Consider the following 22,125-nt stretch of genomic DNA (forward strand, 5'->3'; position numbering starts at 1 on the left):
TGTCTTGCTGAGTTCAGCTTGTGGCTGCTTTGGAGTGACAGTAAATTCTCGATATTGTGCAAAGTTTACAAAGTTTATCGGTTAATGCTCAGCAAAAAAAAAACATCTGCTGTCTCCTGTTTTTGTGCACACCACTTTATTTTATCTTCACATGTGTTCCTGTGAACTTTGGCCTCAATTATATTACTGTTCTTTTATCTAATGATTTTGCTGACAGACACTAATTTGTTTTTATTGTTTACAACAAATGTAGAATATGCTGTTTAGACTGATAATTAATACTTAATTCACAGTTCAACAACAGTCATCAGTCTGAGAAGTGAATACCTAATTATTCTGTATCTCAGGACTTTAAATGAATCATTGCAGTGAGGCCTGTGCTATGAAAAGATTTGCAGAAGTTCTCTCTAGCCAGACGGAAGAGTCATCATGGGATTAACAACACCAGCACTTTGACTCACTGATCCCATGGATCACAGACTTTACATTTTTTGATGTTGTTTTTTCTTTTCATCCTAGTTTCTTAGGCTCTAAATAACAATGCTTTACATTTTATTTGTATTACTCAGCTCTTTGTGCGGTGACTATTTACTTAGTGGTGACCTTCTTCAGTTTTGTGGGACAGGTGAACTTCATCTCCACTGAATGATATTATAAATAATATCATGATATCATGATTTTGTGTGTTACTCTGTGTATTGTTTATTTGGTGGGTGTGTATTTTATTGGTTTGGATACTGATCTGAATGCATTATTTTATACACTAGATGTCAAAAGTATGGAATATTTAATATTCTTAATAAATCTTATGCTCACCAAGGCTGCATTTATTTGATCAAAAAATAAAAAAATATATAATATTGTGAAATATTTTTACAATTTAAAATAACTTTTTTTATTTTGATAGATTTTAAAATGTAATTTTTACCTATGATGTCAAAGCTGAATTTTCATTCAGTGTCACATGATGATCCTTTAGGAAAAATTCTAATATGCTGATTTGGCATGCAATTATTTTCAATTATTATAATTATATAAAAATATTAATTATTTCAGATCAGTGCAAGAGATAGTGTGTGTAAGCAGCACAACATTACATATGGTGACAAAGGACCCGCTGCAGCGTATATCCAGTGTAGGTAGGGATGGAAGTGGAAGTAGGCTGATTTGTCAGGATGACGGCTCTCTTGAGGAAGGATTGTAGTTGACAGGTGATGGGATAGAGTCAGTGTCAATCCATCTCATTCTGAAACTGCAAGGGACTTTGATGGATGGTGACTGTTCCAGTTTCTTAAGGGTGGAGAAGCTGAGAAATCTTGGACTCAGGATACTTCACGCTCAACCTGAGGGAGTAGATGTCATCATGTTGTTCCATATTTAGCCTTGGTAATTGTTGACTTAAGCTTTCTATGAAGTGCCAGTGTTGGTATCTGACCAGTATGGTGGCTCATATCCTACTCCCTCTGTTTAAAAAAAAAAAAAACCCACTTACCTCCTATAATGTCATCACATACTGTATGTAGCCACAGGAAATGATTCAACCTCTTATGCAAACACCTAGTCCGCATCTGCTGCGCTAGTAGCAAAGCATAAAGCAAGTGCCTTCGATGATAAAAGCCTAAAAATGCTACTTTTTGCTTATTACCGGCAGAGTAGCTTTGTCTAACATTGTTTTTTTCCTGCAGTTGGAAAAGTATGTCAACACAGCAGCAGCAGATGATGTGTCTAAAATGATTCAGTCGATTCACAGAGGCCATGTTCACACAGTAACACAGTGTTAATACTGTATTGCTGTATTCAGTTACGTTCACACAGTTTGGTTATTTGCATAAGTGCTCAAATGCTGCATTCTCTACTTGGGTACTACAAATGCTGTTTAATTAAGATTTTGACTCTTATAGTGTCAGTTGTGATAAGACCTTTTTGTCTTATGGACGTCGTCATCGCTTGCCAATCACAAACCTCATTGTTTTTGTGCCAACAAAAATAAAACACTGTTTAAATGATTAATTAAATAATTTGACATTTTAAATGTATACATTTCCCACTTTAATGTAACTTAAATTTAAGTTCATTATGTTTTTTTTTATTTTATTCAAATGACTAGCTTGACTAGTGTAACTACTTAAAATTATGATTTTATTTTATATTTTTATATTTTATATTTATATTTTGTAGCCTGGTGAGCTACAGTTTTAAAGTTGCGATGCAATGGAAGTAATGACAGATTTTTTTTCTATCATATTGAGACTAACATCTGAGTAAAATCAATTATCAAAAAAGAAAAAAAAAGTAGGTTCTATGCATGGGTTGTTGACTGGATTTTGAATTGTGGTTAAAAATAGGGGCAGATAAATGTGAGCTTGCTTTAAATTTGGTTTAAGTGAACTAAATTGTTGGAGAAGTCCTGAGCCAGGAGTAATATAAAAAAACAATTTTTTCTGGTGTACCAGTTCACTCCAGTGGGAGTACAATGACACTTCAGACCATTTCTCAAGAAATTAAGTAATAGAAATCTTGTGTCGTATATTACAGTACGTGATTTGGTCTGCTGGACGATGTATTCCCATTCAATTAGCTGAATGATATAAGCATCTTTTTATAGAATACATAGCTGGGGTGCAGCCCTCCATTTTACTAGTGGTCATTGGTGATAAACACGATACGGAATTACTCTCAATGATTTATGAACAGTTTATTCGGTTGTTCAGCCATTTCGTAACACAAATACCATGGGCCAAACATATCATAAAATATTATTAGAGCATTGTTTTCCTAAAAAGCAGCCTGCTGGAGCGGGACAAAGCCAAGTGTGAGGGTTCAGTGTCTGTGTAGGCTTTGGCTGGAGGACCAGGGCAGGGCAGGGCAGACTATGTAGCTGTGGTTGTTTTATTGCTAGCAATCTCTGCCTGCGACATTTAAAACATAATTATTTTCATGCTTCACCCTGAGAGTTTAAGAAGAGGCGAACTTGTCATGGACGCTCCTTGCCTCGTCCAACATCGACTCTACAGGTGAACAGTAGCGTACTGTTTTCCCACAGGATCTTTTCAGACCACACTGTGTTATTGCGTAGTCACATTCACACTGACGTCACACACACATCCTCATCATCGTAATGCAATAACTTGTGTCTGTCTGCTGTGCTTTCCCCTTGTAACATAGGGCATGAGAATTGCTTTCTCAAATAAAGGGTAAATTTACTGTTGCCAAACAAGGCATGTTGATATATTTTGTTCCCAGCAGAAGATGCTGGGGTTGTGTGCTAGGCGTTTTTGTTTTTTTTGGGATGTAAAATAGCAAAAACACTGCGGCATTCTGTACAACCCTGGAGCCGTTTTTCATTGCTCACTTGACGCCGTACTTAAACAGATACAGATGTTTCCGCATAAGCAATCTGGATGAAATCTGGGTATGTGACAGATGGAAATAATAGCGCCTGCATGATTGTGCATAAATGATTGTAAATAGATGCCCAGTAAATTAACCCAGCTTATAAATAGTTATAGCTACAGGACTTGATTACCATAAAAATTAACAGTGTGTCAGCAAGTCAGAATATAGAAATACTGTATGAAGTGAGAAATAGTATAATAGTATAATACCAACAGTGCAAAAACCAAATGTGACCACATCAGCAAATTTTGTTATGCTTTTGTTGATTTTGGTTGCTTTCTAAATGTAGCCTGCCGCATTTGTGTGTGTGTTTTGTTGTTGTTATTCTAATTCATATTGAAATTATTTTCTTGTATTGTGTCCAAGTTTGACATCCCTCCTTGTAGCAGGAAAGTTTGTCCTGAAAAGGGTTTTAAATGAACAACAGAGCTCTCCACATCAAATGCCAGCCGTATGTCTAAAAAACATAAACACCAATATATTTCCCTTGTTTTGTCTTTAAATTTAAAGAGTCACACCCTTGTTGTCTACTGAGAAAATTGTGCACAATTTATGCATTAAACAAGTCTTCATGTGGACTTACTCAACCTCAACATTTTTTGTAAAAAATATTGTTCTATTATTTCTATTTGGATTATATATATGTATAGATATATAGCTATTTTTATGTAGATATGATGCAGGACTTAGCTACTATTTGAATTGAAATTATCTGATAAACATCTCATACAGCATATATAGATATGTGAAAATACATTAGAATAATTGTTTCAGGAATTGCAAATTTTGAACACATTTCCTAATAATTTCTTACTCACCATTATGTGAGTGACACACCCCAAATTTAAACTCACACATCAATGCCCAGACACAAACTCACACACACACACACACACACACACACACACACACACACACACACAAAGACACACACACAGACATACTCGCATTTGTGGTTTACGGGGACTCTCCATAGGCGTAATGGTTTTTATACTGTACAAACTGTATTTTCTATCGCCCTACACCAACCCTACACACACACACACACACACACACAAACTGGTTAAAAAGTGACCTCATTATATTGTAATTTTTATTATCCTTTTAACAAATCAAATCAATTTTTCAATACAACTCCAACCACAGGATACAGACATTACAGTGGACCATAAAAACTATTTCTGATAAAATGCTCTCAATATTTTCGATATTTTGCTATATTAGTCATGCTTTCTATATTAGTTCACTCTAAATTCAGGTAAACCAGAAAAATAGTAGGCCTACATATACATACAGATTACAGTTCCAAACCACTTTTTAGTTGTTTATGAAAACATTCTGGGGGTAAAACATGCAAGCAACGAAACCTCAACTGGGATCCACTTGTCCTGAAATGTTTTATGTCATGTCACAAACAACTCAAACGTGTCCCTTGCCCTTGGCGTCCACTCAATCTGAAAATGACCAAAGAAACAATTTCAGTAAACAACATATGAATCCTCAGAAGGCGACATGGGGCTCATTTATGCATGTGAAAACACTGGCACTGATGTGAGAATGGATGGCAGATGTAAAAAAGCTTTTATATTTGAATTCTGAATGCTGCTATTTCCTGGTTTCTCATGTTGTCTAATTATGGGCAATTATGCATCTGCGTTATTATGTTGTTGAAAGTGATTAATGCCTGATTGTGATCAAGTTTGTGTTTCAATCCTGATGAAATAATTAAAAAGGATATTGCATTTGTGTCGGAAGTGTCTCAGACACAAGAATGTCTTAATACAATCAGGTTTTATGCAGTATTTTCCCATCACTGTGTCAGAATCAATTACTAAATGTTCAGATTTGTCCCACTTTGGCTTTACAGCCTTAGATGGTTCTGTTTAAAAACCATATCACTTACATCTACCTTATTCTGTATTACTAATTTAATTCATATCCTTAGAAGAGCAAACATACAGGCAGTCACCACCCTCACTGTAGCTGCTGATTCATTATCAAGTGTACAATTGAGAGAGGAAATGAATTTTAATGTCCAAAATAGAGACATGTAAGATACTTTTAGTAATATGCCAGGCGTTGCCAGGTTTGTGTCACAGTTTATTAATGTACTACTGATGCATTTGTTGATGTGTATTACTAGAAAAGGCAATGATATCAAATATTTCGTCAGTGTTTTACATTATGTGAGGTGTGTGTAACAGAATTTCCCCAAAAACGGACACAGACACATCAGTGAAATTAACATATGATTGCATCACTTAACAACACTCTTACATCCTCATTTGCAATTAGGCAACTTTTTCTGAACTAAACAGCTGATGGCTTCTGAATTTTTTGCAGAAACTAGGGTAATTTATGGCCCTTTATGGTTTAGGATTTCCTTTGTCTCTGGGAACAAAACTATTCAGAACCTGCATGTCAACACAACGCACTCGAATACACTTGCACAACATTGTAAGTTAATAGAGCTGTGTTGGCAAGACACCTGTATGTATTCATCACTCAGCTTCATCAATTCTGCTGAAAAGTATAAGGAGATTGTGCAATGAGGCTGCTCACCTGGCACTATTTCAGCTTAGGGGTTTCCCAATGTTTTCAAATACAGAATGACTTTATGCCCATTCATTGTTCTTGACAGGAATTGATCCAAACACAACTTTCTCTGGTGCTCATTACCTGCATTTACCTTCCTCCACTGTGAACAAATTAAAAATTAATTTATATTTTTATACATTTACACTCATATAGCCAACTGCTAAAATGCATAATATATATCTGTTTGTTTGTTTTCCATAAATACATTTACACTCATAAAGCAATTTGCTAAAATTATATACTATTTATTTATTTATCCTTATTTTTCATAAATACATTTATACTTTTATAGATCATTGCTAAAAATATATATAATATTTATTTATTTATATTTCTTGTTCTTAAGTACTTTAATGCTCATACAACCAATTGCTGAAAAAATCCAGTTGCTAAAATATGTACTATTTATTTATTTCCTCTTTTTTTTTTTTTTACATAAATACAGTCATATTCATATAGCCAGTTTCTTACAATTATTTATACGATATATTTATGTTTATTAAATGTATTATATTTATTTCAAAAGATGCTTTAAATAATACTTATGTTTATATTTAGGAGTCACAATTTATTTTAAGAAACTTGATTAAAGACAAGACAGTCTTTGTTTGTTATATTTTGTGTCCTCAAGCTTAATGTGAAGTTGTTGGAAAGCCCCTTCTTTTTTGAATGAACGAAAAAAAAAATCACTTCTTCTCAGTGGGCAAGTGCTATTAAGTGGAAGTGCTGAAATGACCTACTGGAGGTGGGTGGGTGAGTGACTAAGCCCTGGGGATCACATAAATACTGCCTTCAGGACACCAGAGAAGACAGACAGAGCAGGAGAAGAGGAAACAACAACATTGCTTGTACTTCATCTCCTTCAAAGACTGGTCTTATAGTTTCACATTTTTACTTTGATCTGTGACTTGAAGCGCTAATCATGAGACTTGGAGTCTTGGTGTTTCTGGTTCTGGGGACCTGTTCTTTAAGAGCCTGGTGTGTGCCGCTCAAATCCGTGTATGTGACGTTCCCTGCAGATGTGATCAAGAACATGACAGACACACAGCTGGCAGATGTGAGTATATCAAGTTTTAGTTCATCTGCTTTTAAAATAGTACAATGCAATTGATTTTCCTATTCTATATGAATTCCTCTTTTATCTAAATCTTTAACTCCAGGAGTACCTGAAGCGTTATGGCTACATAGATGTTCTCCAGAAGAGCGGACTGCAGGCAGTCGTGTCCACTTCTAAAGCACTGCAGAAGCTCCAGAAGCAGCTCGGGCTGGAGGAGACGGGCTCTCTTGACCAGCCCACGATTGATGCCATGAAGCAGCCTCGCTGTGGGGTCCCAGACATCCGCAACTATCAGACTTTCGCAGGAGACCTGAAGTGGGATCACAAAGACGTTACATACAGGTGGGATATTATCTACACCATCTACGCCTCGAATACAGCACATCTCATAGATTTGTAAGGAACACACTGTAATCCATTGCATTGTTTTGATAAATAGGATTTTGAACTACTCACCCGACATGGAAGCCTCTATGACCGATGACGCCTTTGCCAGAGCTTTCAAAGTCTGGAGTGATGTTACCCCTCTGACGTTCACGCGCCTCTATGACGGCACTGCTGACATCATGATCTCCTTTGGCAAAGCTGGTGCGTTGAGTTGTTGTAATAGATTAAAGTATTACGATTTATCAGTGTTTGATTGAGCTGCTGTTTTTATTTCAGATCACGGCGATCCCTACCCCTTTGACGGGAAAGATGGGCTGCTGGCTCATGCCTACCCTCCAGGTGAGGGAATGCAGGGAGATGCCCATTTTGATGATGATGAATACTGGACCCTTGGCTCTGGACCAGGTGAGAGTGATTCTTGATTTATATTTCAATACACCCCATTTTCACTGCATGTATTTAATATATAAGTACTTTAAACACCATGTAGCATCATACTCTCTAACAGTTGCATGGGATGCACAGTATAACAATAGCTCCCTCTACAGTTTTGAGTGTATAGTGACAGTTGGAGTCTGTCCTAAAACAGGGTTAGTCAAACTGATAATATATTAATCTGGGGTAATATTTTAAATGTTAGCTTTGAGTTCCATCCAATATCAATAGTATATAGAATAGTATTTTTCCTATGTAGTATAAATGAGTAAGTTATATATTAAAATCATGTATAGCTCTGTTTTTAAACTGGGGTCCTGTTGTAATAGCTTTGGGTTCCATCCAAATTCTTTTGGAAACGTACTGTCTTTATAATATCACGCTTAATATCTTTCATATAAACTGTATTTTCAAATTTGTAGCTCTGTTTTTAAACCAGGGTCTGGGTAATATTTTAAATGTTTGCTTTAGGTTTCATTCAATAAAAATAAAATTGCCATTTAATTACTTTTAGAAACATACTGTCTTTATAATATCACATTTAATATTTTTCATAAATAATATAATGAGTTCTTATATATTAAAAATTTATATCTCACACAGGTCAGGTCAACATGTTTACTCGTGTATACCTTGTCTTAAAATTTGTGGAAAAGGCAATGACATTGTGTTTCTTTCAGCGATTCAAACCCGCTATGGTAATGCAGAGGGTGCGATGTGTCACTTCCCCTTCCTGTTTGAGGGAACATCCTACTCCACCTGCACCACGGAGGGGCGCACAGATGGTCTCCCCTGGTGCGCAACCACCGCAGACTACGACAAGGACAAGAAATTTGGCTTCTGTCCCAGTGAGCGTAAGTGTTCCAGTCATGATTTTATGAGGGTTTAATTCCAAAACAGACATTTAAACTGACTCCTTTGGCCTTCAAATGTACAATTAATGTCACAATATTTCAACAACCACCAGTATTTATTATTATGAGCATGGCTAACATTCTTTTCTCTGTTTTCCCCCAGTTCTCTTCACGTTTGGCGGGAACAGCAACGAAGCACCATGTGTTTTCCCCTTTGTGTTTCAGGGGGGAAAATATGACTCGTGCACCACAGATGGACGAAATGATGGGTATCGCTGGTGTGCCACTACGGCTAACTTTGACACTGATAAGCAGTATGGATTCTGTCCTAACAGAGGTAAGCAGTACCTTCAGGCTGAACCCTGAAACTTTAATGAAGTAAGCTATTTTATAATACAATATTTCCCCTCACAGATACAGCTGTGATTGGTGGAAATTCAGAAGGTGAGCCATGCGAGTTTCCTTTCACCTTCCTTGGAACCAAATACTCTTTTTGCACCAGTGAAGGCCGTAGTGATGGAAAACTCTGGTGTGCAACTACCAGCAACTATGACACAGATACAAAATGGGGATTTTGCCCTGATAGAGGTAAGTGATAGTCATCTCTTTCAGACACTATAAAAAATATGAAAGTGAGATATTGGCTAACATGTCTTTTCTCTCACAGGATACAGTCTGTTTCTGGTGGCTGCTCATGAGTTTGGACATGCACTTGGTTTGGACCACTCCAACATCAAAGACGCACTGATGTATCCCATGTACAAATACGTAGAGGATTTCTCTCTGCATCATGATGATATTGAGGGCATTCAGTATCTCTATGGTATTTATCCATCATTTATTGATTTTTAGGATTACGATGCATTTTCTTATTCAAAATTCAAGATTTTTGATGTTGAAAGCCAATAGTCTTTTACAATTCTGGTCTTAATAGCTATATTATTGAATTATTTCATTTCAGGACCTAAAACTGGCCCTGATCCCACTCCTCCAGAACCACAGTTCACCACTTCCTCTCCGATTTTGCCAACTAAATCCACCCCGAGTGAGAAAACAACCACTGTTTCTACCACAGTACATGTCGACCCTTCACAGGATGCTTGCCAAATCAAGGAATTTGATGCCATCACTGAAATCCAGAAAGAGCTTCATTTCTTCAAAGATGGGTATGAGCTATAACTCTACATATGTAGTGTTATGAACTTACAAACACAACTTCGAAAACGAACTTCATTATGCCTTATTTTCAATTACATGTTTCTAAATTCTCTCTCAAAGGCACTACTGGAAGATCTCAAACAAAGGAGAACGCAAAGGTCCTTTCTTGATATCTGAGAAGTGGCCTGCCCTGCCAGCCGTCATTAACACAGCCTTTGAGGACCAGCTCACGACAAAGATCTACTTCTTTGCAGGTACTTCTTTACCTGGCTGAGATATTTCGCCATTATTGCCGAACATGTTGAAGTTGATATATAACAGTGCTTTTTCAACTGTATCGCATGCACACAGAAAAACAGTTCTGGGTTTATACTGGAAATGAGGTGTTTGGACCACGTAAAATCGAGAAGCTCGGCCTGCCAAGCAACTTGGACAGAGTGGATGGAGCTGTGCAGAGAGGAAAAGGCAAGGTGCTCCTGTTTAATGGGGAGAACTTCTGGAGGTATGAGAACAGTGCTTCAGGACTGTAATGTGCAATAGTAAAGCTCTTTCACTGTAGTTTTTCCACAGTATTCTTATCTCTTATTTATTGTCACAGACTTGACGTAAAGGCTCAGATGATAGACAGAGGATACCCACGATTCACTGACTCCGCTTTTGGTGGAGTGCCCATTGATTCACATGATGTGTTCCTCTACAAGGGTGATTAAAAATGAATAGTCTAAAATAGTTAGTAAAGTCTGATTAACTACTCTGATTTATCTGATCAAGCAAATGACATTTGTTTCTGCTATTTTTCAGGATTCTTTTACTTCTGCCGGGAGAATTTCTACTGGAGAATGAATGCCAGAAGGCAGGTTGACCGAGTGGGTTATGTGAAGTACGACCTCCTAAAATGCTAAGATGTGCAGTCGCTGTGCACAGTGAAAACATCCAACATCCTAACCTGATGACAGAGCCCTTTTTAATAGGGAAACCATTTCTCTTCAGTGTAAAATGTAGTGAGGAAGACACAGCCAGAATGTATTAAATTTAAAGTCTCTGTTATGGGGACTTTGACTTTAACTGTTATAGGAAAAGAACTGTTTTAACACTGAAATGATCTTAGGCACATGAAACGGGATGTTAGGCACATTTGTCTGTCAGCTTTAACGTGGTCTTATAATTTATTTCAGCTTACTATATAACTGCTTTGTCCATGGTGAGTTTCTTAACAGCACATTAAGAGAAACTATAATCTTGTTCTATCAAACTACAATGAGGCACTGCCAGTCTAATTCTAGGAATTCACTTTGTTTGTAAATGTATGAGTGGAGTCATTGTAGCCTAAATGCATTTGTTGTCAACAAAGCATCCATTCTCTGTGTATTGACCTCACTCACATGTTTTTCTAAGCAAAGGTTTATTTTTAGCCTTAGAGCTAATATTGAGATGTTATTTAGCCCAGATTTTGGCATATTGTGAAATCATTTGCCTGGTGTAAATGATAGTATTAATAATATTAATTTAATTTTCCACATTCCACTTATTTATATTTTATTTGTTTGTTGCATTGTTTATGATTACTCAATAAATTTGTAAACAAGACCATTCAATCCTTGTGCGACTGCTCTATCATTATATCTAGACAAAGAATCATATTTGAAAACGCAGCAAATTTGAATTTCACAAAGCTAGAACGTTATAGTTCTTTAATATTCAAAATATAATTACTGCAGAAAATTTTAAGCTGCTGCCACACTAGTGTTTGACATTTAGCAGCTGATTAATTTCGAAAGAAAGTCTCATACTTGTATGCAGTAGAAATTAATGTAAACATTTACACAACCACACACACACACGCATGCCCATTTTATATAAAAAGTTATTTTAAAGATACAGTCACTCATAAATACAAACAGAAGAAATTATTATTTAAAGTGTCAAGAAGTGTCCTGCTTATGAGGAATGCAATAAACATGTAATTTCAGGGGAACTTCTGATATTGAAATATCTGTTGATATTAAAATGATAGGAATACTGACACAAAGAGCAATCTGATTGTCCATTGATATTTAACCCTGAAACAACTCACAGAACTACCAAATTTTGCTATAAGTTTGATTGCAACATATAATCATTGCTGGGTTTTTTTTTATTATTATGAATGCAAACATCACAATGACATTAAAGATATACAACTTTGTATAGAGTACACAACATTTATCAACAATATGTGCAATGTCATCTGAACATACAGAACAAAACAAAAAAAAAAGAAGAAAAAGATTGGAAGAAAGGGAAAAAAAACAAAAACATGAGGGTAAGATATTAATTTATATTTCAATTAGAGTATACAAATTAAAGTCATTACAAATTGAGGTTGTTCTTCCCGCTTTCTTATTTACAGAGGATGAAATAGTATTGATACATTTTAAATTCTTTCAAAAATACAATCATTGCTGTTAATAGTGTTCATCGTCTGTTTGATTACGACATTAACTGATTTTTACTGTACATTTCTGCCATATGTACATCAACTTGACATAGTCACCACTGATAAGCTACTACTAAATATATTGTAGAAACTTAATTTCCTGTAAAGCTGCGATTTGTATCGTGAAAAGCGCTATACAAATACACTTGAATTGAATATTTTAATGCTGCTCTAAATGATTTGCCGATTCACCGTAAGAGAAAATGCTAAAACAAGTGAAAGTGCTGGACTAATTTTACAAATAAACCCTAAATTAAAAGTTCACGCGGAATGGCAGGATATGCAGTGGGGTACACGTCTCACCTATATCCCCACAACAGATTTAACAGACATGTAAACTGTTTTAATATGTAAACTGACTCGTGTATAACCCCTCACATTCAATGTGTGCACTAAAATATGTTTATTTTGGCGTAATCAAACATTATAAACGAGGATCTTAAGATAAACAACCGGTGTCATATTAATCCGCGAGACACTCGGCGGTTTCATCCTCTGAGAGCAATTAGTCCTCCGGTTCACAACATTATTTGACAAAACACTTAAAAGATTAAGTGAGATGTTCGATATTCATGTTCTCTAAATAGAACATCACTTTCAAAAATAAATAGTGATACATTATAAAACAGATTAAGAATCTCTCCCTCTCGTCTTTTTCCCGTGACGGATAAATGAGTTCCGGCCAGCTTTGAGGACAGGAAGCGAGGAGACGCTGATGGCGCCCGACTAGAAACCATTACCAACTATTCGCTTTCAAAGGTCTATTTTATTTCGCCTCATTCGCGAGCGTGAAGAGCAAAATACTCGTCCATTCAAGGTAAGAAAAAAATCGTAGCTCAAAATAATGGTGTAGAATTGTGTACAAATACAGTTTCTTCCATGATGGGCAAGAGAAAAACATTCGGGCGAACTGGCTCTCCCTGCTCGCGCAGGCCCTCGAGGTCCCCGAGCGGTTCTTCATATCGCCTGAGCGGAAAAAAATAAACTCGTAGCGGCGGGAGGGAAAATGGCGCTGCGCGAGCAGGCAGGAGGAAGGGCAGCACATACACGCGCTTAGTATAGAGATAGAAACGAGCAAAGAGTTGCCACGGTCCATACGAGGACTCAAGTGTTATTAGCGTATTAATGTAGTGACATTTTTTTTTTTCATAAAATTGTTGGTGTGCTTAGTATCAGAACGTGACATGTTGAGCGAGGACAAATACCCTTTTGTCCTTGATAAGTTTGAGTCAAGGGAAAGATTTGATGTCCCAACCACGGCTAGATGGGTGTTTTGGTGGGGAGGGATTGATGTCATTTGAGGACATGAGAAATCAAATGTTTTAGATGATGTTTTCTGTTATTTAAATGAATTTAATGGGGGACCACGCTGACTTGTGTTTTTGCTGGTAAGCTTATAATGTGCTTGAGTGACCTAGAAAGGTGCCATCACAAGACGACTGTATTCACCCTATGGGGGAGCTTGACACTAACTTAACAGCAGTAGACATACATCACAGAGTAGGAAACAACAATAAATACAATACAACACAAAATATAAAGAAAAATGTACTCTTGTGATGCAATAAATATTTAGAAAATTCTAGTTTATTTAGAAAATCTAGTTGTGCAACTTGATTGCAACGAGGCTTTTGTGATAATTCTGCAGAAAATATGCACGTGGATCTGTCCAGTTAAAACTGAATGAAAGAAAATAGGCTATTGAGCATTTTTACATTGGTTTTTATTTTCATAGTTCACAGATTACTGCAAAACACTTTACACAATTATATAATTCTAGAAACAATTATATAAACCCACTGTATCTCCAATATAATATGATTTTAACAAATCTATTTTATATATATAGTATGAATTCTTTTAATAGTGAGAAACAATGTATGTATATAATATATAATTTTATGTGTGTACATTTCTGTTCAAAAATTGTGTTCATATTCATACTTTTTTTTAAAGATTTTTAAAGAATTCTCTTTTGCTCACCAAGGCTGCATTTATTAAATAAAAAATACAGTTAAAAAATGTAAGATTGTGAAATATTATTTCAGTTTAAATTAACTGTTTTATATTCTAATATATTTTAATAAGTAGGCCTATATTGTTTCTGTGAATTTTCAGTAGGCATTACTCCAGTCTTCAGTGTCACATGATCCTTTTGAAATTATTCTAATATGCTGCTTTGCTGCTTAAGAAACATTTCTTTTTGTTATTATGAACGAACAGTTGTGTTGCTTAATATTTTTGTGGAATCCATGATAATGTTTGATGAACAGAAAGTTCAAAAGAACAGCAATTATTAAAATTATTATATAAAATAGTATTTGCTGATAAATTTAATGTATCCTTGCTGAATGAAGGTCTTAATTTCTATTTAGAAATTCTTACTGGCTTCAAACTTTGTTAAAATATCGTTAATATAAATATTCAAATACTGAACTTCCACAAAATCATGTTTCTACATCAAAATACATTTTTCAATAAAATGATTACTTCATTACACTTTATGCGCTTGCCATCACCCATGCCCTTGCATGTATCATTCAGAATGCAATGTCCAACTTAGTTCGGCATTACTGAGTGACAGACACTTCCCACAGAGCAGAGATGGACTCTGAGGAGATGGAGGTGGAGAGCAGCAGTGATGTGGGGCATTCTGGGATGGAGGAGCCATCAGAGAGCGGCATGGGCATGGAGTCTTCAGAAGCCATGTCTGCCGATAGCAGCGATGCGGCGGCCCCAGAATCAGACTGTCACGTAGGACAGAGCTCTGAGGGACTTGTGGTAAGACAAACCCACATATTTATATCTCCGCATGTTACTATGTAATTTATATCAAGGATATTTTTTGGGGTTGCGCTCTAGGTTTTTATCCCAGAGACAAGCTCCAGTACAGATGTGCGAAGAGTTCATCTCCCAGACTCCTCTTCTGTCGCGCAGTCAACCAGTGTGTCCAGCGTCTCCACAGTGACACAGTCGGTCCTGGTGTCAGAGTCTGTCCAGGTCCTGGTCCACTCCAGCGCTGTTTCTGAAGGAGGAATGATGGTTTCTGATTCCACTGCTTCCACGTCCTCAGATCTCGGCTCAGCTATCGACAAGATCATCGAATCCACCATTGGGCCTGACATTATGAATGGTAGAAAAACCTCTTACCTCTTCTTTTTTATCACAGCCAAGGTATTTAATATGGTAGACATTGTCATCTTTATGTTTATGTAGTATTCAATGTCAATATTGTGTTTCTGTTCCTATTTTACAGGATGTATTGCAGTTACGAGTGCAGAGGATGGCAGTGCAGAGACCACACAGTATCTGATACTTCAAGGTCCTGATGATGGTGAGAAAGATCCCTAGAGTTCAAAGTCAAGGGCTGTATGTAGAATCACATACTCTATAAGCAGGTGCTTCTTTTAACTTCTTTTAAGTGATTGAAAAGTATGTTCTTTATGAATGTGTGTCGTATGATTGTAATCCGGACATGACCTACAATGTCAGTTGCATCACTTTACTGACATTCACAAATCCTCTCCCGTGGCCTCATGGGATAGTAAACTGTCCATCAGATGCGCACTTCAGAATTTCATCCGGGAAGTCGTAGGGTATCTGGTTACTTTTCACCTACTGTTTTATGAACACTGTGAATTCGGACATACTTCTCTTTTCACATACTGTTTTTTACCTACACTCTATGGTTGTTGGGAAACAAAACAAGCTTTGAAATAAGATAAAATAAAAAAAGAATCATAATATATTTATTATATTAATTCACCTCCAAACTTCTGTAATTCTTTTTTTCTTCATTTTTAACTATAATCATATTTGTGGACAATGGTGGTTTTGGAGTCAGAAAGTTTGTCTCTCTGTGCTAAATGACCAAATCCTGTTCCACAGAAAAATACAAATCATATGAGTTTTGAACAACAAGAGCATTAATAGATAATGGCTGATCTTTTATTTTTGGCTAAACTACCCCTACATCCTACATATGGTGCTGTCAATATTTATATTGTAGTAAAATTCCCTCTTTGTCTTGTTCTTCTTATAATCTATGTGACTAATCTAGATTTTAAATGCATAAGTTGTCAGTTAGTATATTATTTGACCAAAATGTGCTAGTACAACTACCATTCTCATTGCAGAAAATAACTTTTCAAATTGCCTTAAAGGGATAGTCCTTTAATTTTCAAATTAAATTAATTTTTAAATTAATGAACATTTTCTCCCTATTCTGCCGTTTTAAACCTGTATGAAAAAAAAAACATGTTGGTAACTAAACTGTTTCAGTTCCCATTGACTTCCCATGGACAAATGGACAAAAATGCAATAGAAGCCAATGGGAACCGAAACTTTAGTTACCAACGTTCTTCAAAATATCTTCTTTTTTTGTTCCACAGAAGAAATGTATACAGAATTGGAACAACATGAGGGGGAGTAAATAATGATGAAATAGGGGTAATTTTTGGATATTTAATTAGCCATTTCCTTTGTTCACTGTGTGTAGGAGCTCCTATGGTGGCTCAGATGTCTTCCTCTGCTCTGTCAAGCCGCATTGCCATTGAAGCCCTTGCCGATGGACCTACCTCCACTTGCCTGGACCAGGCAGACCTGTCAGAAAACCCACAGGGCAGCGTGGAACCAGACCAGCCTGGACACTCCGGATACCGTGAGCATGACGATGGCAGCAGCAGCTGCAGCCACCCAGACCAGCCGCAGCACTCCCAGTACATAGAGTGCAGTGGAGGAGACGACCTGGACCAGACCAGAGAGGCTCGGTACATCGAGTGCTCAGGAACCGAACCAGACCAGACCCCACATCATTCAGGGGTCACCAACTACAACGTGGCAGACTCAGAAGGACCTCTAGGGCGTTACGCAGCAGAGTGCAGCGGTACGAACAGTAGTCCTCAGAGATGCTCGTTTCGCTCCTCCCGGTACATCGTAGAGTGCAGTGATGGCTACTTGGATTACGGTGCTGAGGGTGCGGAGCGGCCGCAGCATTCACGTTATATAGACAGCAGCATGGATGACAGGGAACACGTCTCGGCATCAGAGCAGGAAGGAAGTGTGGTAGAAGATGCCCAGCACTCCTACTTACCACAGGGCTCACTATATGCCGACGAGGGTGCCGTTCAGCACTCACTGGCTGACACAGTGGGATCCCAGCTCACTGATCAAATGGACTGCAATGATAACTTGCCTGGCTCATACATAAGTAGCAGTGGGACCTATTCCACCCACCCAGAGTCTGGGGTGGTGGATGAGCCTGGGCACAGAACCCCAGATATGGCTGAGCTAGAGGAAATGATGGAGGTGGTGATCGTACAGCAGTTTAAGTGTAAGATGTGCCCATATAAAAGTGTCTCCAAGGATACGCTCATCAACCACATGAGAGACAAACACTTTAAACCACCAGGTAAAGTAGGAGGTGCTAATTTTGTCATTTTCAAATGTATTCTTTGTTTTGATATCTGCCCTATTAATGGTCCTGTCCAAAATGGCACTCTTATACTAGGGCTGGGCGGTATATCGAGGTTGTATGATATATCGATATATTCTTTATAAGCACTGGCACTGGCGGATTTAGGCATTAGGCAATTAACAAACACTGATTTAATAACGCGCAATTACAATAACATAATACAGAAAAAATTGTGCAGTCTTAAGTCTCAATCAGGTCTCCATTTATGTATGCAGTTCTCTTAAGTTTCTCTTGTTCAGAATGTGCTATCTCATGTAGGTGGTCCAGGCCAAAAGAAACGTGGACGGGGACGTCCTCGAAAATCTGAGGGCAGGGTCAAGAAGGAGGAGCCACCAGAAGAGGAAGAAGATGACATAATTGATGCAGGCGCTCTTGATGATCAAGGTCAGTGGAGAGCAGTTTGCGTACTCTATTTAATTTCCTGTTTTTTAATTTATCTGCATTTTGCATTCAGGTGACAGTGATTATAAGCCAGCTGATGAAGAGGCCAGGTCCAGATTGGCTTCCAGTCACAGCACTCCTCCTCCTTCCTGCTCTTCATCATCTTCCTCTACCTCACGGAAACGGCCCCGCAGGACGGTGGGGCCACCCCGCAAATTCCTTCCTGACTCAGGTCAGTGTTAATTCAGCATTTCATGTCTAAGAAGTATAATACGATTTTTAAATATTAAACTCAATCTACTTCACAACTAGCATAGGTCTGAGATAACTATTATTTTTACCTGTGTATAAAACAGAGTCACCAGCAGCAACTCAAACAAGCAATGCAGGGGACCCTCAAGCTCCTGAAGAAGCAAGTTCCTCTGGATTGGAGAATGGATCTTCCTCACTATCCAACGGGTCAGCAGTGGAACCAGCCGTCAGCCAGTCAGATTCAGAAAACAAAGATCCCTCATCAAACACAGGCCCTGACGACCTGGAGTTTTTGCCCAAAAAAAGAGGCAGACCTTCTAAACGATTCCTTCAAAAGAAGTACAAAAAGTACATGAATCGCAAGTAAGTAGTACCTGTACTACTCTTTGATCATCCACAACATTCGATTAATTTCACTTGACCGTTTGACACAAAATTATATCTTAGAAAATATCTTAGTTTCATTTTTTTTTTTTAAAGCAAGTACTACAGATCCCTTAAGCCTCTGCTAAGACCTCATAATTGCTGGATCTGTGGCTCTCGCTTTCTGTCACAAGAGGATCTCAGATTCCATGTGGATTCTCATGAGGGAAATGACCCTGAACGCTTTAAGTGCCTGCAGTGCAGCTACCGCTGCAAACGGTGGTCCTCACTAAAGGTAAGAAGTAGAGTCCTTCATCTGACAATCCATAAAAACTGTATTTTATTCACTTTCATTAGTTAAAGAAAGGACCATTTTTAATGTAATTTAAATGTTTTTATAATATGTGCTAATGTCAAAATAAATGTATATAACTATAAAATGGATGTATGTGTCCTATAGGAGCACATGTTCAATCATGAAGGTACAAAACCATACAAATGTGAGACGTGTGATTACTCCAGTGTTTATAAGAAAGACGTGATCCGGCACTCAGCTGTTCACAACAAAAGCAAGTAAGAACTGAGCATGTCTCCTTTTCATCAATCACTTGTCATGAATTTTATTTTGTCAAACCCTTGAGGTCGTCTATATGATTTTTGTGTTTTGAAAAGATTTTTGTCTGTCCACTTGAAATGGTAAAATATTGAAATTTAAAATTCACATATGACATAACCTGATTAATGTTTTTAATGAATGTTCTGGTTTCTTCTCTTTTAGGAGTCGAAAGACAGATATGGTAAGATTCAAGATGTGACATGATGTATCAGTTTAAGTTAGCTTTGAGTGGTTTGATAAGGAAAGGTTTTCATGCAACAGTAGTCTTGCATCAATCCTTCCCAGGTTCCCAAAGTGTCCGAGTTTCCATGCCCCATCTGCTGTCGCGTATATCCCATGCAGAAACGCCTGACGCAGCACATGAAGACACACAGCAAAGAGAAACCTCACATGTGTGACAAGGTAAAGTTCTTGTATGTAGCTAGGTGTGTGAATTTTGTTAAACTAGTTTTGATGAATCAGTGAATAATCTAAGCAGATTGTAGTAAGCACTGATAAAAAAATAGTCTGTACAATCTACATGGGTTCACAATGGTTTTGTGAAATGTAGCCCTGGATATTTGCTATGTTCACACTAATATAAATGTGTTTGCTTTTCAGTGTGGGAAATCCTTCAAGAAGCGCTACACTTTCAAAATTCATCTTCTCACGCACATCCAGAACTGTGGCAACAGCACGTAAGTGAGATGTCAGGACTCAGTGTGACTGTCTGTTCCTCTTAAAAACTGAACTCCACTGGTTAACATAATGTAAAGGCAGCTATTTTTCTCCTCTCCTGTGTCAGGTTTAAGTGTGATTTTTGTGAGTACACCTGCAATGACAAGAAGCACCTGCTTAATCACCAGCTGTCCCACACCAACGACAAACCGTTCAAATGCGAAGAGTGCAAATACTCCACGAGTAAAGAGGATTTCCTGGTGTCCCACATTGCCATTAAACACACTGGCGAGTTATGTAATGGTTAAGAATGTTTAAATGTTGGTGGTAGAAAGGTTTACTGATCATATCTGTCCATCTTCACCCACTGACCAGGTGAAAAGCCCTTCTCATGCGACATGTGCCACTTCACGACCAGACACAGGAAGAACCTGCGGCTGCATGTGCAGTGTCGCCACCCCGAGGCCTTCGATGAGTGGAGCCGATCCCACCCAGAGGAGCCAATTCGCCGGCGCCAGATGTCTGTTTTCACCGTGCAGCAGATTGAGGAACTGAGATCACAGCATGAAACCCATGAATTTCAAGGGACCATTGTACGTACATAGATATGCATTTTGATGCCCTTGTATTTATCAGAATAGAAGAAAATCCCAGCATCCATATATATATATATATATACAGTGGGTACAGAAAGTATTCAGACCCCCTTCAATTTTTCACTCTTTGTTATATTGCAGCCATTTGCTAAAATCATTTAAGTTAATTTTTTTTCCTCATTAATGTACACACAGCACCCCATATTGACAGAAAAACACAGAATCGTGGTCTGAATACTTTCCGTACCCACTGTATATAAATATTTGTTTTACACCTAAAGGTAACAGTGGACCCCATTACTCTCCAAACCATGGAGTCCATAAGGAAAACATCTGTATCTCAAGATGCACTGGGAAACACTACCATCATTTATGAGCAAGGTTAGTAGAAAAGCTATCAGTGATTGGCACACCTAAAATATATGGTGTGCTTATGAATTCATCAATACAGTGTTACATTTGATATTTATACTTCCTCACAGCCCAGACTACAGACCTCTCAGCTCAAAATGCTCTAGATCTGCTGCTGAACATGAGTAACGCTAGAGAACTGCAGGTACTGGACTGACACACTCACGTCATCTACTGCAATATAAAATAATGTTAGAAATGTGTAATGTGTATGACATTTATTGGATAAAGTGGTACCAGTAAGTGAATTAAGGTCATATCTATAAAAGTAAAATGTGTCAATTTGGACATTTTTGAATGATACTAATTTGAACAACAACGACACAACTATAGGCCAATGGTGAGTGTGATTTGACCATGTACAACATGTTCCTGGATCAACATCCTTGTTGATCCAGGAACGTCATTCCAATCAACCAATCAGAATTGAGAGATAACTTTTCAGGAAATGTATGTTTTAGGCTTACAATCAGGATTAGGTGCTTCTACACCCTTGTTAATCAGCTATCGCCAATACTGGTGTGTATGCAATCAAATCAGTTTTGCCTCTGAATTGTGCTTTAACACCCCTACAAAAGGCAAAAAAAGAGCTATTTTAGCGTTACATCCATAATATAATAACAATAATATACAGTATCTCACAGAAGTGAGTACACCCCTCACATTTTTGTAAATATTTTATTATATCTTTTCATGTGACAACACTGAAGAAATGACACTTTGCTACAATGTAAAGTAGTGAGTGTACAGCTTGTATAACAGCGTAAATTTGCTGTCCCCTCAAAATAACTCAACATACAGCCATTAATGTCTAAACCGCTGGCCACAAAAGTGAGTACACCCCTAAGTGAAAATATCCAAATTGGGCCCAATTAGCCATTTTCTCTCCCCGGTGTCATGTGACTCATTAGTGTTACAAGGTCTCAGGTGTGAATGGGGAGCAGGTGTGTTAAATTTAATGTTATCGCTCTCACTCTCTCATACTGGTCACTGGAAGTTCAACATGGCACCT

The 22,125-nt window shown here is 37.6% G+C and overlaps 2 protein-coding genes across 2 annotated transcripts in view; both read left to right on the forward strand.

The window, feature by feature from the left end:
* The first annotated feature begins 6,762 nt into the window (after positions 1 to 6,762).
* LOC107668111 (matrix metalloproteinase-9-like) lies at positions 6,763 to 11,404 on the forward strand. Its single transcript, XM_016459905.1, has 13 exons — positions 6,763 to 7,051; positions 7,155 to 7,393; positions 7,491 to 7,639; positions 7,715 to 7,843; positions 8,554 to 8,727; positions 8,891 to 9,064; positions 9,142 to 9,315; positions 9,395 to 9,550; positions 9,689 to 9,893; positions 10,006 to 10,139; positions 10,237 to 10,387; positions 10,484 to 10,587; positions 10,687 to 11,404. Exons 1-13 carry the CDS (start codon positions 6,917 to 6,919, stop codon positions 10,785 to 10,787), a joined length of 2,025 nt encoding a protein of 674 aa, XP_016315391.1. The 5' UTR covers positions 6,763 to 6,916; the 3' UTR covers positions 10,788 to 11,404.
* A 1,116-nt stretch (positions 11,405 to 12,520) lies between these two features.
* LOC107668002 (zinc finger protein 335-like) overlaps positions 12,521 to 22,125 on the forward strand; it is a 16,896-nt gene continuing 7,291 nt past the window's right edge. Inside the window, exons 1-17 of the mRNA XM_016459732.1 lie at positions 12,521 to 13,178; positions 14,959 to 15,142; positions 15,224 to 15,494; positions 15,618 to 15,695; positions 16,860 to 17,771; positions 18,096 to 18,221; positions 18,292 to 18,450; positions 18,575 to 18,833; positions 18,951 to 19,128; positions 19,294 to 19,406; positions 19,612 to 19,630; positions 19,714 to 19,851; positions 20,050 to 20,126; positions 20,234 to 20,394; positions 20,482 to 20,699; positions 20,984 to 21,083; positions 21,185 to 21,258. Coding sequence (XP_016315218.1) covers positions 14,966 to 15,142; positions 15,224 to 15,494; positions 15,618 to 15,695; positions 16,860 to 17,771; positions 18,096 to 18,221; positions 18,292 to 18,450; positions 18,575 to 18,833; positions 18,951 to 19,128; positions 19,294 to 19,406; positions 19,612 to 19,630; positions 19,714 to 19,851; positions 20,050 to 20,126; positions 20,234 to 20,394; positions 20,482 to 20,699; positions 20,984 to 21,083; positions 21,185 to 21,258 — 3,060 coding nt within the window. The 5' untranslated portion in view covers positions 12,521 to 13,178; positions 14,959 to 14,965. The remainder of the gene's footprint in view (positions 13,179 to 14,958; positions 15,143 to 15,223; positions 15,495 to 15,617; positions 15,696 to 16,859; positions 17,772 to 18,095; positions 18,222 to 18,291; positions 18,451 to 18,574; positions 18,834 to 18,950; positions 19,129 to 19,293; positions 19,407 to 19,611; positions 19,631 to 19,713; positions 19,852 to 20,049; positions 20,127 to 20,233; positions 20,395 to 20,481; positions 20,700 to 20,983; positions 21,084 to 21,184; positions 21,259 to 22,125) is intronic.

Source organism: Sinocyclocheilus anshuiensis, unplaced genomic scaffold, assembly GCF_001515605.1.
Source record: "Sinocyclocheilus anshuiensis isolate Anshui unplaced genomic scaffold, SAMN03320099.WGS_v1.1 scaffold1024, whole genome shotgun sequence".
Classification (NCBI taxonomy): Eukaryota; Metazoa; Chordata; class Actinopteri; order Cypriniformes; family Cyprinidae; genus Sinocyclocheilus; species Sinocyclocheilus anshuiensis.

Bases quoted from the DNA above. Each gene is read 5' to 3' on its own strand.
- LOC107668111 (XM_016459905.1), top strand. From the start codon at position 6,917: ATGAGACTTGGAGTCTTGGTGTTTCTGGTTCTGGGGACCTGTTCTTTA. The intron at 7,052-7,154 runs GTGAGTATATCA...CTTTAACTCCAG, and splicing joins CAGACACACAGCTGGCAGAT to GAGTACCTGAAGCGTTATGG. The intron at 9,316-9,394 runs GTAAGTGATAGT...TTTCTCTCACAG, and splicing joins GGGATTTTGCCCTGATAGAG to GATACAGTCTGTTTCTGGTG.